The sequence below is a fragment of the Haliaeetus albicilla genome, chromosome 4 (genome assembly GCF_947461875.1).
Source record: "Haliaeetus albicilla chromosome 4, bHalAlb1.1, whole genome shotgun sequence".
In the NCBI taxonomy this organism is placed as follows: Eukaryota; Metazoa; Chordata; class Aves; order Accipitriformes; family Accipitridae; genus Haliaeetus; species Haliaeetus albicilla.
In genome coordinates this window covers 47,607,503-47,623,199 of record NC_091486.1, presented here as the reverse complement: position 1 = coordinate 47,623,199, position 15,697 = coordinate 47,607,503, and the positions used below count along the sequence as shown (strand labels likewise).

General features: G+C 57.4%; 1 protein-coding gene across 3 annotated transcripts; it reads left to right on the top strand.

Annotated features, from left to right (window-relative positions):
* Nucleotides 1–449: 449 nt before the first annotated feature.
* Nucleotides 450–15,424, top strand: TMEM51 (transmembrane protein 51). 3 transcript variants are annotated; one of them, XM_069782413.1, is made up of 4 exons: nt 450–1,022; nt 1,180–1,274; nt 12,342–12,799; nt 14,186–15,424. In XM_069782413.1, exons 3-4 carry the CDS (start codon nt 12,459–12,461, stop codon nt 14,595–14,597), a joined length of 753 nt encoding a protein of 250 aa, XP_069638514.1. In that variant the 5' UTR covers nt 450–1,022; nt 1,180–1,274; nt 12,342–12,458; the 3' UTR covers nt 14,598–15,424. The 3 variants fall into 3 exon arrangements, with proteins under 3 accessions (XP_069638514.1, XP_069638513.1, XP_069638515.1); XM_069782412.1 differs by lacking the exons at nt 450–1,022; nt 1,180–1,274 and adding an exon at nt 3,128–3,185; XM_069782414.1 differs by lacking the exons at nt 450–1,022; nt 1,180–1,274 and adding an exon at nt 11,344–11,470.
* Nucleotides 15,425–15,697: the final 273 nt, after the last annotated feature.

Below are 15,697 nucleotides of genomic sequence, written 5' to 3'. Positions count from 1 at the left end.
TGCAGGTATCTGGGGATGGCGTGTCACCCGGAGCAGTGGTTTTGGCGCTGTTGGAAAGATTTGGAGGAATCCTGGCATGCAGCTGGGCATTGCAGTGGCGATCTTAACGTACGTGTTGAGCACCTTCCTTTGAGCAGAAAAAATCAGGGGAAAACTGCCGGTGAGCAATTTCTACCACTAACGTAGGGTAACATGAGTCCCTGGCATCTCTGCAAGTACCAGAGCATCAAATGCCTTTCTGAAAGGCCCTTTTGTTGCCTGCTGATGCCTCCCGTTGGGGTTCCTGTTTCTCCTTGGTGTTCTGTACAAGTAAAGGCTTTATGCCACATATTTGGCTGGAGAAACACCCCAGAGAGGTACCAGCCCGCCGCAAATTGGGCAGCAAGTGTTTGCAAGGGGAGGATTTGAGCTGCCCGTAGATAAATACCCACACCAGGACAGCTGCTCTAGCTGGGAAGGCAAATGACGCTAGGGTATGGATGTAAATGCATTAGCCCGCAGCAAAGGGCACGGCGGAGAAGGCAGGCCCATTAGCAGGCCATCCAGGCTCTGCCCTTTGAGGGATGTGAGCGAGGCCCCTTAATTTAAGGATGGGCAAACCAGTCTGAGTCAGCATCGCGAGGGGAGAGGAGAAAGAAATCTGCTCCAAAGGCAAGAACTGAGCGAAGGAAGAGCTGAAATGGCTCGAGCGTGCCAACGCGGACATGTGCAGCCCCCTCCGGCTCACCTGGCCCCGCTGCTACAGAAAAGGCGGTTTCTGGCCGATACTCAGCTCTGCGGAGCGGGACAGTGGGAACACGAGGAGCCGCTTTATGAATGTCCCCTCTGTGCTCGTGGTCTCTAGGGCCCCTCTGCGGGGGGGGTGACCTGGCTCCGGCTCGGGCTGGGCTCTCCCCGCGCAGGATCAGTGACAGTCACCGCGTAAAGTGCATTTTCCCCTCCGCTTTCTCGCAGCTAACCTGCAGAGAAAACAATTCCCTGCTATAGCTACCCACTGCCAGAGCTGCTGGAGACGACGACAGGTTTGTGTTTGATACAGGAAGGTGCTGCGAGGAGGGGAAGGAGCAGGGGCAATTTGCTTCAGCAGGGTGGCAAAGCCTGAAAATGCATTAAATAATCCGTACAAGGGAAAAAAAAAACCATACGCAGATATATTTAATAATTTTTTTTTTTTTATAGTACGGCTCTCGAAATTGGCCTTTGATTAGAGAAGGAAGGTATCGTGAGTGGGAAAGGGCAGCGCTGCTGTGCACTGGGAGGAGGAGCCGGCGCAGGTGAGTCAGTGGAAAATACCACGGGCACCGTGCGGGATTGTGCTGGTATGGAGAGATGCAGGGAAATGGGGGGTTCCACCTGGCATCCTGAGCACCGGTGCCCCGGAGGCAGGGCTGCGGCACGCTGATTCACAAGAGGGGACGTGACAAGCTACGTTGGGTTCGTGATGGCTTTTCCCTTCGCAAGGACTTGCAGGGCTTAAGGGACAGAAAAACTACAGTGGCTGGTCCAGCAAGTGTAGCAATACTGCTTTTTCACTCGTGGTTGGGAAAAACCCACCCTGAGTGTCATGTCCAACAGAATTTCAGTCCTTGGGGGTGTTTAGTATTAAGGCTGGGTGGGAGAAAGGCCTGGACAAACACATCCCGGTTGCTGCTGGGATGGCAGCCGGGGAGAGGTGTCGTGGGACACGGCATTAATTGCGATGGGGTTTGCCAAAACCAATGCCCAGGGTCTAGCTGCCCCCACTGTGCCACTGCTTGGGGAGCATGCTCCCAACTTTGTAATTATTGTATGTATATTGCGACTAAACAATCTTTCCGTGCATCTTCATAGATACGCACAGCAACGTGCAGAGGTTTCCCACTTCCACACCTCGAAGCAGCCCATGGCCCCGTGCGTAACTGCAGCTGTTAATTGCTCGTTAGTAACCTCCTACCAAATTGGGGGCAGGAGCCCGGTGGGTCGGTTCAGCCTGGAAACCACGGGACCGTCTGGCTACGAGGCCAAGGCACGTGGCCAGCAGCCTGGCTGAGGGCCATACCCGGGAACGGCTCTTCCCGGTGAGCGGATGGTTAACTGGGAGCGTTTACAGAGGGCAGCAGGGTGGTAAAAGCGCTTTCCAGGGCTTGTTGTGAACACAAGCCTGGCTTTGTGGGGATGTTGGCTTTGCCCTGTTGAACGGAGCGATGAGCCCGAGCGGTTGTGGTTCCTCAAAACGGGGCTTTCTGCAAACAGTGCTCGGAACTACTCGTTTGAGGAAAGGCTCTGCTCATCGCTACGAGCCGTTTTTCCCTCGCAAGCTGGTTTTTAAACTAGAGATGGGGGCTGTGATGCTTGGGGCGCTGTGCGGACCCTGCTTGGAGTAGGTGTGACACAACCCGCAGCCCCAGCCTGGTCCCTATTCCGCCTGGGACCAAGCGTGGGAAAACATATGATTTTTATCTATTGCGCGGTGGACTGTAGGAACTGCAGGAAAGAGGTGCTGCAGGACCAGCCTCCGGGGTGCAGGGACCCCCGGGAAGCTGGCAGGCTGGCGTCCGTCCCCTTCACGCTTGGGCGCACAACTAGGGTGGGAAAAGGAACAGATTTTACTTGGTTGCCACCATAGCACATCCCTTTCCTGACTGAGCTCGTTCTTGCTGGCAGCGCAGACCTTCTGGAGAAGGGGAACCAAACTCAGCCTGTGCAGTTCCCCCCTAACCCCAACCCGCCCAGGCTTTCTGAGAACTCTTAGAAAATACCAAAAGAAACCACAGCTCCGGAATAGGGCTGGAAGAGAGCGTGTCAGTGATGGTCAGGATCAGCCCAGCCAGGCTTAACACGATGTCAGGAGCTTCCAGGAGAGCAAATCCCCCTCTGCCTCCCCTCGGGTGGCTGTGTGCTCTGTTAATTGCCCTCAGCCGGGGCAGGTGTGAAGTGCTCGCCGAGGGGAAGGAGACCCTGCCTGCACCCCGGAGCCTTGCCTCCCTGCCCTCCCGGGGGTTCTCGGCCGTTTTGAGGCGTCTCCTTGCTCCTGCCCCTCTCCACCCTCCCGGTTTCCAGCGGCGGACCCCGCTGCGGGTGGGTGGGCCGGAGCCGAGCCGGGCCGGGCCGCCCCGCCGCCGAGGGCCGGGCCCTGCCGCAAAGCGCCGCCCCGGGAGGGCAGGGCCGGGCCGGGCCGACAGGGCCCCGCCGCGGCCGGGAAGGAGGTACGTGGGGCCGGGGTGGGCCCGGGGGCGAAGGGACCCCCTGCCCCGGGAAGGGACCGGGACCGGGACCGGCTGGGTGCCCGGGACAAGGGGCAGGCCCGGGACCAGGCTGGGTTTGGGACCCCGGTGGGGTTTTGCCCTGTGGTCGTCGCCCCCCCCCCCCCCCCCCCCAGCACCGGGGCAGCTTGTGAGGGCTGGGATCCGCCTGGTGTGAGGGGGCCCACGGGGGTCTCTGAGTCTGGCCTGTGGGAGACAGGGCCCCCCCGGGCGAGCTCATAAAGGTGAAAGCACCCGCGGGGAGGGAAACATCCCCAAAGTGGGGTGTGGGCCAGCGGGCACTAGTGGGTCGGGGCGTCAGGGTTTTGGGGAGCGGCAGGGGTGACGCGAGGGCTGGGGGGCACCTCGTCGGCCCCCGCCAGGTATCGGGGCGGCCTTCGTGAGAAGAGCTGTCACTTGGGGAAGGATGAGCTGCAGCAACATCAGCGTGGGGAGGAGACGAGCCCCACGCCAAACCCACCAGCGCCTTCACGGCCGGTCCCCACGGACGGCAGCGTGGCGGGGGGGTCGCGTATGGCGAGGCCGTTGCTCGAAGAGGGTCAGTCCCCGGGAAGACGCGAGGGACGGCGTGTGCGCGAGTCTGTTTGGAAAGCAAACAAAGAGAAAGAGAAGGAAAACCTGTGCCAGGCAGGTCCGTGCCGGGTGGTTTGTGAACCGAACGCCGGTCGGTGGGGTTTTGGTTCTTCTTATCGCGCCGTTACCGCAAAAAGAAAGAGCAGCTCGGGGCTTTGAAGGGCTCCGGCAAATCTGCAAATGTCTCCCCAGTGTTAGTTTAAGAAAGAAATCCCACTGTGAAAGCAAGTCAAGCAGCAGCAGTGGGGGTTTTGCAGCCGGTGCGGCCGTGGCCCCCGGCGTGTGCGGTTAGTCACTCTAGGTGCGTGCCGGGTCGGCAGGCACCCTCCTGCACCGTGGTTTTGGGATACGGCCCGTGACAGGCGCAATTATTTTAGGAAGCTCCTATCTCCGCTTGCTGCAATGATTAATTCCTGCGTTATCTTAAGGGGCAAGGGAAGGACAGCATTATCCTTGGGTTGGAAGGCAAGGTCAGGTAGGAAAGCCTGTCAGGTGGGTGTTTCTCTGTGGCTGCGAGTTTCGGTAGCCCGGTGCCGGCGGCTGGGAGGGAACGAAGCCTGCCGGCCCCGCTCCACCAGTGCTAAGTTTGGCCTCTGTCACAGCCCTGCGTCGGGACTCGTAACTGCTGGGGAGGGTGGGTTTTATTGACTTTATTGCTGACAGCTTTGCCTGGGTGTTTTTTTCCCCTCTAAGCCAGCTCTGCCCATTTGTGTGTGTGCCGGGTACAATCCCAGTATGCATCTTCCCCTTCCTTATTGACTTAAAAATGGGCTGTCTCGGGAATGGCAGTGCACCCAGCGCCGGTGCAACAGAAGTAGATTGAGGTGCCTGGCTGCTGCAGAGGTTGCGTGTGAGGGACCCCCGTGTCGAGGGTTGCCCGTGCCCTGCGGAAGCTCCCTGGGTCTAGGGGAGCAGCGCCGGCCGTCAGCAGCGTGTCCCAGAGCAGTTGTCTGCAAAGACATTGGTGTTTGCTTTTTGGAGGTGATGGGGTGGGGATGAGTGTCTCTGAGCCCACCGTAGCTGGGTTTGTTGGGAAGCACGGCCGTGTGAGCAGAAATCAGCAGTTTTGTGAGCAATGTCCCGAATGAGACGGACTGCGCTCGGCTTCGCGTGGTGGAGCCTGGGTGAGATGAAGCTGCACCAGGACGTGTGCTCCTGGCTTTCAGCTAATGGGCTTTAGCTGCTGGTGGGATTTCAGGCTTCTTAAAAGCTCCTCCGGTGCAGACCTTGGCCGTTGCTTGGTGGGATGCAGCAGCATTGCATCCCTCTACGATGTAGCTGAGCGTCCTGCAGCCATCCAAGGCCCTGGACGTCTTGGCATGACAGCCAGAAGGGAAAACCAACCTCCCAGGTGGCAATGAGGAATGCGTGGGTGTGGGGCTGGTGAACCCAGCCCTCCACCAAAATGACACGGAATTATGTGAGATGCCTTTGATTTTATCTGTGGGTAATTACACGGGTGGAAAAATTCTCGGGAAGCGCCTGGGGAAGGAGGAATGTTTGGCCATCGGTACCCTGAAGATAGCCGAGTGTTGGTGCCGTAACGTGCTGCCCACAGCCGCGCTCCGGTGGAGATCCTGGGAGGCCGGGGCCAGGGAGAGCTGTCTGCCCACACTCCTGGCCAGAGCCCAGGAGGAGGGATCCCTCCAGCAGCCCAGGTATGTGTCTGTCCCCCAAACGCTGCTCAATGCGTTTCTTGTTCTCAGTGTAGTTATTAGGCAAAAACTGCTGTCGAGGCTCTGCCGAGGCAGCTGACTATCCTGCGTGAGCTGTGCAAGTAGTGTGCAGCGACATAATCCCCCGGCAAACCTCCATCCCTATCAAAATACCTGTGCCCGCCTCGCTGAACACTGTTGCTTTGTGCCTGGCTGTCTCCGTCCCTCCCCCTGCATCGCCCGTCTCTCCCTTTCTGCCCCATTGGCTCCTCTCTGCCGTCTGCAGCGGGTTTTGTTTGTGGGTCTCGCTTGTGGGAGAAAGCTGTTTGAAAAGTGCGGGGAGAGGCGATGCTGCGTTGGGGGCCAGCGAGATGAAGGATGTTGCTGAAAATCCAGGCTGAGGATGAGGAAGGTGGCACTGGCGAGGCCGATGGCAGTGCGGCGTGCTGGATTAGTGGCTCGTAGCGAGGGGAGCACTGGGGAGGGAAGATAAGGCTCCAGGGGCTCCAGTGGTGTGACAGGAGCTGCTTGGAGTGCTCTGGGAGGGCTGGGAAGTGCTCCGAGGCAGTGGGAATGCCAGATTTGGCTTTGGAAGGCATCAGAAGGGCAGAAGGATAAAGTCTACAAGTGCTGAAAGGCACTGGAGGAGAGTGCATTTTCCGTCACGGGGACGGTGCGAGGTCACAGACTAAAAACGACGCGCAGGCTGCTGGGAGGAGCGGCTTTATCTCCGGCAGGAAACAGCAGATTTGGAAAACTGAGGAAAAACAAAACCAAACCAAACAAAACCCAAACGTGCAAAGTGGAGTCAGAAGGAAAGCAGGAAGGAGACAAAGTCCAAGTGCTGGGATTTTCCCAGGCTGGCGTGCTTTCCCAGGCCTGGGCGCACAGGGTGGGCTGGCAATTCAACTCCCTTGTCTAGCCCAAAGAGAGGTAAATGCCCCAAAGCCCCGTCTCTGGCTCAGCAGAGCCTGGCCGGGAGGTGTTTGCCTGGCACCAGCTACAGGTGTGAGCCGGGCTCGGGAAAAGCCACGGGACGCTGCTCACGCAGCGGGCTGGGACACGGCACGGGCTTGCCGACCTCCGACGTTGCTGTGAGTTTGTGCTGGCACGGTCTCGGTAGCTGCGGCAACGTTATCCCCGGGAATAAATGGCAATACCCTTAAATATAAATTTAAAAGGACTCTTTGTCCGAGTCCGTTACTGGTTTGCAGCAAGCACTGCTCTGATGGCCGTAATGAAATAACAAGGAGAGGAAGAGTCTGGAAGGCAGTATCCCATATGTTGACAGCAAAGTTCAAGCTAATGGCCGGCTGCCGCGTAGTGACGATTAAGGCTCGGGGGATATGGTTGCTGTGGCTTGTGTGATCTGTGCCAGCTCTTTAAACTGATGGCGACTTGATTGCCCACCTGTGTCCGGAGTTCGAAAGGATGCAGTGGTGGTGGCAGATGCCATCAGCTGGAGAAGGGCCGGGCGCCGCGTCGTGCCAATGGGGTGTTTTGCGAGCCCCGTCCCTGTCATCCTGCAGCCGTCAGCGGCGTTGCGGTGGCCGCGGCGAGCGGCCGGCTGGCCGGGCGGATTTGCAGCATCCTAAGCCCGGGAGTGGGCTGGGCGGCCTTTGCTTTCCCGTGACGCCCTTGTTTTGCAGGAAACTGCGGCACCAGGGCTGGGGGCCCTGGGCTCTCCTCTGGGGTGGGCTGGTGCCGGACCCGGACAAGGGGGGAGCACCTCATGTAGAGTTTTAAGAAAACACTGCTGCTCGCCTGGTGCTGTCTGTAAGAGTGCGAGTGAGGAGGAGGTGTTAAAAAATAAAAATAAAATAAAAAAGATGGTGAAATAGCTCTTAAAATGTCTGTAGGGAATGCTAAGAGTGATGAATGTGGGTGCATTCCTGTGCGCTCTTGGCAGGAAGCATAAGCAGCAAAACGTGGAAAAGTCCTGGTAGTCTGCATGGGGCTGTCCCTCCGGGTCTCTCTATTCCCTGGTGAGATGCTCTAAAATGGGCTGGGTATTTGTCCAAGTGACCAGGAATTGGCCAGATGGGCAGCAATGCTGCTTTTCCCAGCTTAGCTGGATATCTCTGGGCATTTCTCTCCCCATTTTCCCTGCTGGGGCAGGGGAATTCCTTGCATCCCCTGGGCTGCATCTGGCCAGAAACGTCCCTGCTGCTGGGGCAGGTATAATGTGGGCAGCAAAAAAGAGAAAATATTGCCCGAGTCCTGACCTGTTGGTTGTCTGACTCCACGTGGAGTTCTGTGTTGCTGGTGGGTTGAGCCCTTGCGTAACGAGGGCTCCGCGCAAGGTTACTGCCGCTGCGGGAATGAGCTTGTGGGGATGTGCTGCAGTCGCTAATTAGCAGGGAGGGTGGTTAATGAGAAGGCTGGCTGGGCGTAAGCATGAAGATGAAGGTAGCTGTCCCCTGGAGCTGGGGCCGGGCAGGGAGGTGAAGCACAGCCTGGTTCAGTGTTACCCCTGTCTCCGATCATCTCACCCGACCCGGGGCCAGGGCCAAACCCCCTGGGACTTCCAGCCCCACCTCCAGAAGGCATAAAGCTCTCTGGAAATGTCCATGCATGAGCAACTGATCTCTGGTGTGTTGAGGATTGCTGCTGAAAGGAGCCAGGGGAACTCGTGGCCGTGACTTGGGAAGAGGTGGGCGCTGAACCGCCACCAGCCCTGGGAGCAGCTTGGGAAGGGGGAGAGCTGTGGCTCTGGTCATCCGATGTAAGCTAATGTGCAGTGAGCTCTAGGCTCTTTGGATGTTGGGAGAATAGATTTTTTTTTTTTTCCTCCAAAAAAAAAATTTTTCTAGAAAATTAGTCTCATATTTTTGGACTGGCGCTGGAGTTGCACACTAGCTTTTGGAGGCAGGCTCCAAGGGGATGCGTCGCGAGCTGTGCGTCATGCTCCGACTCCTCCTCGGGAGCGAGGAAGCCTTGGAGCAGAGTGTGAGCGAGCTCATCCCGTGCCCTGTGACTGTGTCAGAGTTTGACCTGTTCCCCGAACTGCAGACTCATCTCTCGTGAACCCGTGACAAAGGTATCGCTGCTGGAGCATGAGCGGGAAGGTGATGTCATGAAATGGGAAAAATCCAAAGGTCGCGGAGGGCAGAGGAGCGTGGGTGCTGCCCTGGGCAGCGATGGGTGTCGTGCTTCCTCGTGAGTCACCCTGACGGGGTTGGCGTTTCACCAAGAGTACCGAGATGTGGAGCGTGATCCGGGGCTGACTCCATCGGGGGGTCTGCGTCCCCGCGGTGGGACCATTGTTGCGGAGGACTGGTGTCTCCCACAGAGGAGAAGGTGCTCTCTGCTGCCGGCCCACCTGCGTGACCGTGCCAAAAGCTTTTGGGGCACGGCCAGTGTGTTGGCGTGCGGTGCTCGAGAAAGGGTTTATCCCGAGCGCTCCCATGCCGTATTAACAGTCGAAAGCATCCTAAGAGAAGTTGCAAAGTGTCCCTTGGCTCCGGCAGCCTGCAGGGAGCCGGTGAGAGGTGCGAGAAGCCCGGCCGAGCGCGGAGGAGGTGCTGGTGCCCCCCGGCTTTGCAGCTGCGCCGGTGGAGTTTAATGATTCGGAGATCCTGATGTAAATCATTGCCAGCGCAGGGCTGCAGGAATGCGTGGGACGGGGATGAAGGTGGGTCTGGCTGCAGGGAAGACCCCATGCTGTGGGTGGAGGGAAGGGGACGTGGGCAGGCGGGGGCCAGAGTGGGGCTGGAGCGCTTGGCTAGCACTCGCCCCCCTGATGGAGGGGTTTGGTCGCCAACGGGAGCCACAGCTCCGTGGTGCTGGTGAGCTGGGGGAGAAGAAGAGAACGGGCTCGCCTGACATGGTGTAAGGATGGTGAGTAAGGGTCAGGCGCTCGGGGCTTTGCACCGTAGGAGAGCGCAGTGGAGCGGTTACGGTAAACAGGGAAATCATGGCAGAAAAATCCTTTGAGGATTATTAAACTGATACAGCCATGGAGCAGGGAATTCCCCCGTTGCTGGACCTGGGAGTACGGCGCTGTACGTGTGCTGCTCCAACCAGTCCGCTCAGGACAGCCACAGCAGATGCCACCTTGGAGATACTGGCCACAGTGAGATTTTGGGAGCGAGTCGGTGGTTGGTTTGAGGCTTCCTTGAACCCTCAAGTTGCGGCACCCTTTTGCCGTGCTGAGCGGTGGCCATCTCGCAGGGGCCGTCCCTGCTGCTCCAGACAGCGCCAGGAATGCTGGATGTGAGACAGAGATAGCAGCAGCTCTCTTCTCTGGCCGTTGACGTCAGGACACCAGGGTTATTGCTAAAGCAGCGATAGGAGTGCGCTCTGGGAAGCCAAGAGAAGAGCTAATTCAATGGAGAGACAGACTTGTATGTCAAGTCTCCTGCTTTAATCTGATTGCCAGGGCTGCAGGGTAGCACAGCGAGGGATCTGCGTAAAACTTTCAGGCATAGAGATGATGTAGCAGCTGAAATCCCACTCGCTTCCAGGGGTGAGGTGCCTAAGGGAAGCCAGAAAGGTCAGGAACAGGCACGGGGGTTTAGACACCATGGGTAAATGTTACCAGCCCTGCATGTTTTCTGTGGCCACCGTGTGTGCGGTGCAATTTTTCTGCCCCAAAGCCATCACAGCAGTTTGCAAGGGAGATCTCGGCTGGCTGATGTCCGATTGTGAAGTGCCTTCCCAAATAGCATAGGGATGGGAGCTCATCTGGATAAATAGGTAAGGACAAAACCCCACAGCTGCCCATGCAGCAAAGTTTGGAAGACCGCAAATGAGAAGCAGGGGTGCTGATAAATCAGAGCCTCAGTGGTCCTCACCGCAGGTTCGGGCATCACTGGCGCGGCTGGGAGCGGGGCCTGATGCAGCAGAGGGTGGACGAAGGGGAATGACGTACAGTGCAGTTTGCCTTGTGCGTGGCTTTATGGGCTCACGCAGCGTGGCGAGCGTGTGACAAGTTTGCATTGCAGGAGCTCTCCGGAGCAGAGGGGGCTGTTTGGGAAGCGTGGGATGTAGACGGTGCTCTACATAGGCATCGCTTGCCCCAGCGCGCTCAGGGGCAGGCAGGGAGCAAAGACTTTGTGTAGGAGGGCAGAGGCCGCTGCTGGGACCCGCAGTCTCAGGTTCAGAAGCGCTCGGGTAGGACGTGCTGCCGAGCTGTGATGGCTCTCGGGATGTCGGTGAGGACCTTTTGGGTGTAGCGTTTGCTGCAACCTCGGCAGCTGCTTGCTAGGACCGAATTAAAACTGGGGGCAGGTTAGCGGGGCAGGGGATGCCTTCCCAGAGGGGCAGATGGTGCTGGCTCTGCCAGCGGGGCTGTGCACGACGGGCTTGCCCCTGCCTGCCTGCCTGCCAGCAGCTTCCGTAGGGTAGGGCTCGGCAGCTTGTGTTTGCCCAATAACCCTGGACAGACCGCGGGAGCGAAGACTTTGCCCTGCCCGGATCCATGCGAATGCCGACAACCCCGATGCGGGGCTGGAGCTGGGACATCTCTCGGCGAGCCTCCGAAGCGGTGCTGGGGCACAGGCGGTGAGCGGGCTGCGAGGGCTAAGTTGCTCTGCAGCTTTCTCCTCTCCTCTCCGGGCTTGCGTGCGTGTCTTTTCCTGTAAGCGGCTGGAGCTGGTCTGTTTTCTGGGAATGCTGGTTTATTCTGGCCCTTGACCCTGTGAACTAGGCTTGAGCTCGAGCTAAACAAGCAAACGTGAAGCTTGGGACCATCGAACAGGATGGCCGCGCTGAAGGGTGAGGGCGTGTATGGAGACAGCACGCAGCAGCAGCGTACCCAAGGGCGATTTCTAGCACAAACAAGCGTCAAGAAGTCGGGGAGGAAAGGAGAAAACCCTGGCACGTTTGCGCAGCTGCATGCTGGTTTTGGCACATGCGTAAAACTGGGAGGCTGCAAAGGAGGCTGCTGCAAGGCTCGTTCGGGTGGAGATGGGGGAGCTTTGTTGCAGGGGTCGGAGTTACTCACCCGCGGTTTGCAGGAAGGAGTTGCACTTGCAGTTGCCATCTTCGCGAGCCGAGGTCAGGGAGGCGAGCATCCAGGAGATGCAGTTCCACATGTTTATTTTTGGAAAGCGAGCGCATCTGGTCCTGGCGACTCAAAAACGCAGACGTTCGAGGCGACGGCGGAGGAGGAGTTCCCATCTGTGGGCTGGCTGGTCGGGAACGGTGGTGCTCGGACGGACCCGAGCCCACTGCGGTCAGCAGGACACAGCCAGGGGACTCGCCGCCAGCGTGTGTTACTCTGGGGTGGGCGAACGCTGGCCAGAAGCAAGACGGGCTGTACCGAAGGCTCGCTTTCGCAGCAGCCCTTGCCCCGGCAGCGGTTGGGGGAAGGCACAGGGTTGGCTTGGCTGGGAGAGCAGCAGTTTTGCTTTCTCTTCTCTGGGCAGGGAGGCATTGCAGTGCAGGCAGCCCTGCTCCGTCTCGGACAGAGGAAAAAAGAGAAGTTGCACAGCTAGAGGTTTGTTTCTGAGTGGTTTCTGGTTAGTTTGCATCGTCAGCGGCTGTTTGCCTAAGGCAGCACAGCTCCATAAAGCAGGGAGTATTTGTATAAGCAGTGAACTTTTTTTGGGTGGCATTTTTGCTGGTGCTGTGAAGAGGTCAGTTATCCTGCTCCTAGGGATGGTTAATGTAAGTCCTTAGCAAATGTTAGTAATTCAGTTCTTTCCTAAGGTTGGTGGATATTATGGCTGAGGAAGTAGCAAAGGGTCACGATGAGAACGGCCAGCAACGATCCTGCTGCCAACTGCCGTGTTGTGTCCTGACGCGCGGGGGAATTAGATTTCCAGCATGAGTTGGATAAAATGATGATATCGCGGCCAGCGAAATGGTATCTGCGTAGCCTTTGCCTCCCGCCGTGCCCTAACCATCACTTTCCATCTCTTCCCAGAGCTCGCTGCCTGCTGTGGGAGGGGACCGCACGCATGGTAGCAGGCCTGTACCCGTCCCGACCCAAGCCATGCTGTAAGGTGAGGGCAGCCCGGCCAGCCAGCCAGCAGCGGGAGCGATGGCCCAGTCTCGGGCCAACGGCTCGCACTACGCCCTGACAGCGATAGGGCTGGGGATGCTCGTCCTCGGCATCATCATGGCCGTCTGGAACCTCGTCCCTGGCTTCGGCCCCGCCGACAAACCCGCCACCCACGCCGGGAACAGCAGCAAGCCCGACCGTGGCACCGGAGGCATTTTGAAGAGCAAGACCTTCTCGGTGGCGTACGTGTTGGTAGGGGCAGGCGTGCTGCTGCTCCTGCTCTCCATCTGCTTGAATATCCGGGACAAGAAGAGGCAAAACGAAGATATTGTTCATGTGCAGCACCAAGCATCTGTGGAGCCCTCGCACCAGGAGGACAGGTGAGCCTTTTGGGGGAGAAAGAGAGCGGGAAGGAGCGTAGGAACGAAACTGAGGGCTGTTTACCCTTCTTCAGCGAGGTCAGGAGCAAGAAGAGTCAGGCTGATAGCAGCATGTGCTATAAAATAAAGGCAAGTGTGTCGCGGGGTTTAGGGTTTGAATACGTTCCCAGATCAGGAAGGAACGACTCCAGCTGTATTTATGGTGCTGTAGGTGAAAGGGAGCATTGTTTGTGTGTAAACCGGGGTCGAGATGGAGCCGTGGCCCAGCCAGCGCTGCCGGACGTGTCACTCCTGGCTTCGTCAGCCTGCGGTCAGCGTGCTGCGAGGGAACGCCGGGGGTGGTGGTTAATGGTTAACGCAGAATAGCGGGCTCGCTGCTGCGAGCCAGGCAAGGAAGGGGCTGCAGAGGGAGAGGAGCAGGAGATGTAGGACGTGCTGTCTGGCTGGGTGCAGCCAGAGGTGGCAAGCAGCCTTTCAGCTGCAGCTGCGGCAGCAAATGGAGTTTAGACCCGGTGAAATTTTGCAGGGCTCTCCTGTTCGCTCGGGGAACTCGCAACGAGCGGAGCAAAGGCTGCTGCCGCAGCAGGCACGGTCTGAACAAACACAGGGCCCGGGAGAAGTCCCCGGCCGTCTCAGCAGCCTGGGGAATCGGCACGGTGCCCGGTGCGGGCTGTGCCTGTGCAGAGAGGCGCGGGGCATTGGGACACCCTGGGGTGTGAGGTGACAGGAGGAGATGATGGCTCTGCTGGCTGCTGCCTAGGGAATGCTGCGGGGGAGAGCTGCCATCGGTGACTGCAGAGAATTACTCTCTGTGCAGATCCACCCAGAAAACTGTTTTTCCTTATTAGATTGTAAAGGTAACTTCATAATGCAGAAGCAGTGCCAAGTACATGTGCGCAGGTACCTGTGGTATAGATGGTAACGTATTGCAGAGCCGAATCTTTGCAGAAACGCTCAAGGTAGATAGCCAACCCAAAAGACCTCCAAATGGCAAAGACAGAGGGGTGATGCCCCTTCCAAATGTGTTCTGATTGATCGTTGAGAGGGGGGAGAGAAATCAGCATTCTGCTGGGGGAAGAAATCACTGCTGCGCAATAGAAAAAGAGGTTTTGTGGGCAGAGAAAGCAATGACCAAAGATGGACCTGTGTCACAAGGATATGTGACATGTGTCATATGGACATATGTCACAAGTCTGAATATAGGTGGGGTTGTGATCTGTTCTGTCAAACAAAAAGGAACTGGTACATAATGTAGAAGGGCAAATAATTTGTTAAGGTTTTGAGGCAGGGGGTGGTTTTATTCTCTCTTCTCCATCCCCTACCCACAGTGAAGCTGAAATGATGTGCTACTGACAGCCTGATTTTTTTTTTTTTTTTTCCCTCCAGTCAAGAAGAGGACGAAGACGTGTCTTCCCAGTACTATGTGCCCAGCTACGAGGAGGTGATGAACATGGGCTACTCTGAGCCCAGAGACTCAGACAGGAGCAACAGGATCAGTGTCTCCCTGCCCTCCTACGAGTCACTGACAGGGCTCGACGAAAGCACCCAGCCGCCGGGAGCCACCAGCACAGAGCCCGGCACGGAGCGGCAGCCCAGCCGGCACAGCTCGCGCCTGAGCAAGCGGCTGAAGCCACTGAAGGTCCGGAGGATCAAGTCAGAGAAGCTGCACTTGAAGGACATCAGGCTAAACCTTGCGCAGGGGAACAGCACAGCTCCTATCACGATAGAGCCGCTGACCCCTCCACCCAAGTACGAGGAGATCCAGGAGAAAGTGCCAGAGAGCCAGCAAATGACTTAAAAAAAAAAAAAAAAAAAAAAAAAAAAAAAAAGGAATCTGTGATGCTGCTGAGGGTTTGTTTTTTGGGGTATTTTTGTTTTGTTTTGTTTTCTTTTAAAATAACCACACTAAGTGGGGCTCGGTCTGTGGGTTCAGAAGCGGTCAGGGCTCCCTGGAAGCTGCCATGCAGAGGACACAATGGGTGCGTAGTGCTGCGGCATGGGGACGGGACAAGCTTTTCCCGGGACGGGGCTTTACAAAAGACTAGGGGGAAAGAAACCTGAATGCCAATAGCTCTGCTGCTCTGAAGTAAATGAAGGCTGGAAGTACCAAAAGCGTAATTTGTGGTGTTTTGCATAAGGACCACCAATGCATCTTCTTACCCCCTCTCCCCTTTGCTGCCAGCAAGACTCTTCCAAGCCACCAAACTGATATTGAACAAGGATTTTCCAAGTGGAAAAGGGAAATGTTCCTTGTTTTTTCAGTGCCTTTTCTTTGAGTAAGGGAAACCGCGTTGCCAGAGTAGCGGTGCGGCTTTCCCTCGGCTCCTGGCTGGGGCTGGGATGGTGGCCCAGGGCCAGCCCCGACTCCTGCCAAGGTCTGTGCTTGCTGGTGGGAAGCGGGCCGAAACAGACCCCGTGGTCCTCGGGGAGAGGATGGATTTCTTGCCTCGGTTGCCTTCGCCTGTTGTGTTTTGTGCTCCGATGAGAAGGGACGGTCCGTTTGAGGCAAGTGGATAAATCCAGGGGGTTGGGAGCCGAGTGCACTGCTGCCAGGAGGTGTGCAGGGTGAAACGACGGCTGAGCATGCTGTGCGAGCAGTTCTAAATAAATATTTTGTACATTGTGTTTGTGTGTGTGTGTGTGCACTCGTGCGTAGTTGGCCCTTCCCAAGGTTTGCAAGGCGAAGCGCCCTGAAATCAGTCGGCTGTTTTAGGGCAGATGCTGCTCCACGGGCATCCCGGCCATGCGCCGCCTCCCGGGCTTCCAGCAAAGCCATCGATGACAAAGCCATCACCATATTCAGCCACGGGCTCCCTCGGATGGTTGGATTTTGGAAGGTGTGGGTAGAGAGGAGAATCTCCTATGAATCTGTAGCAGATGTCAGCATGGCCAGTCTGC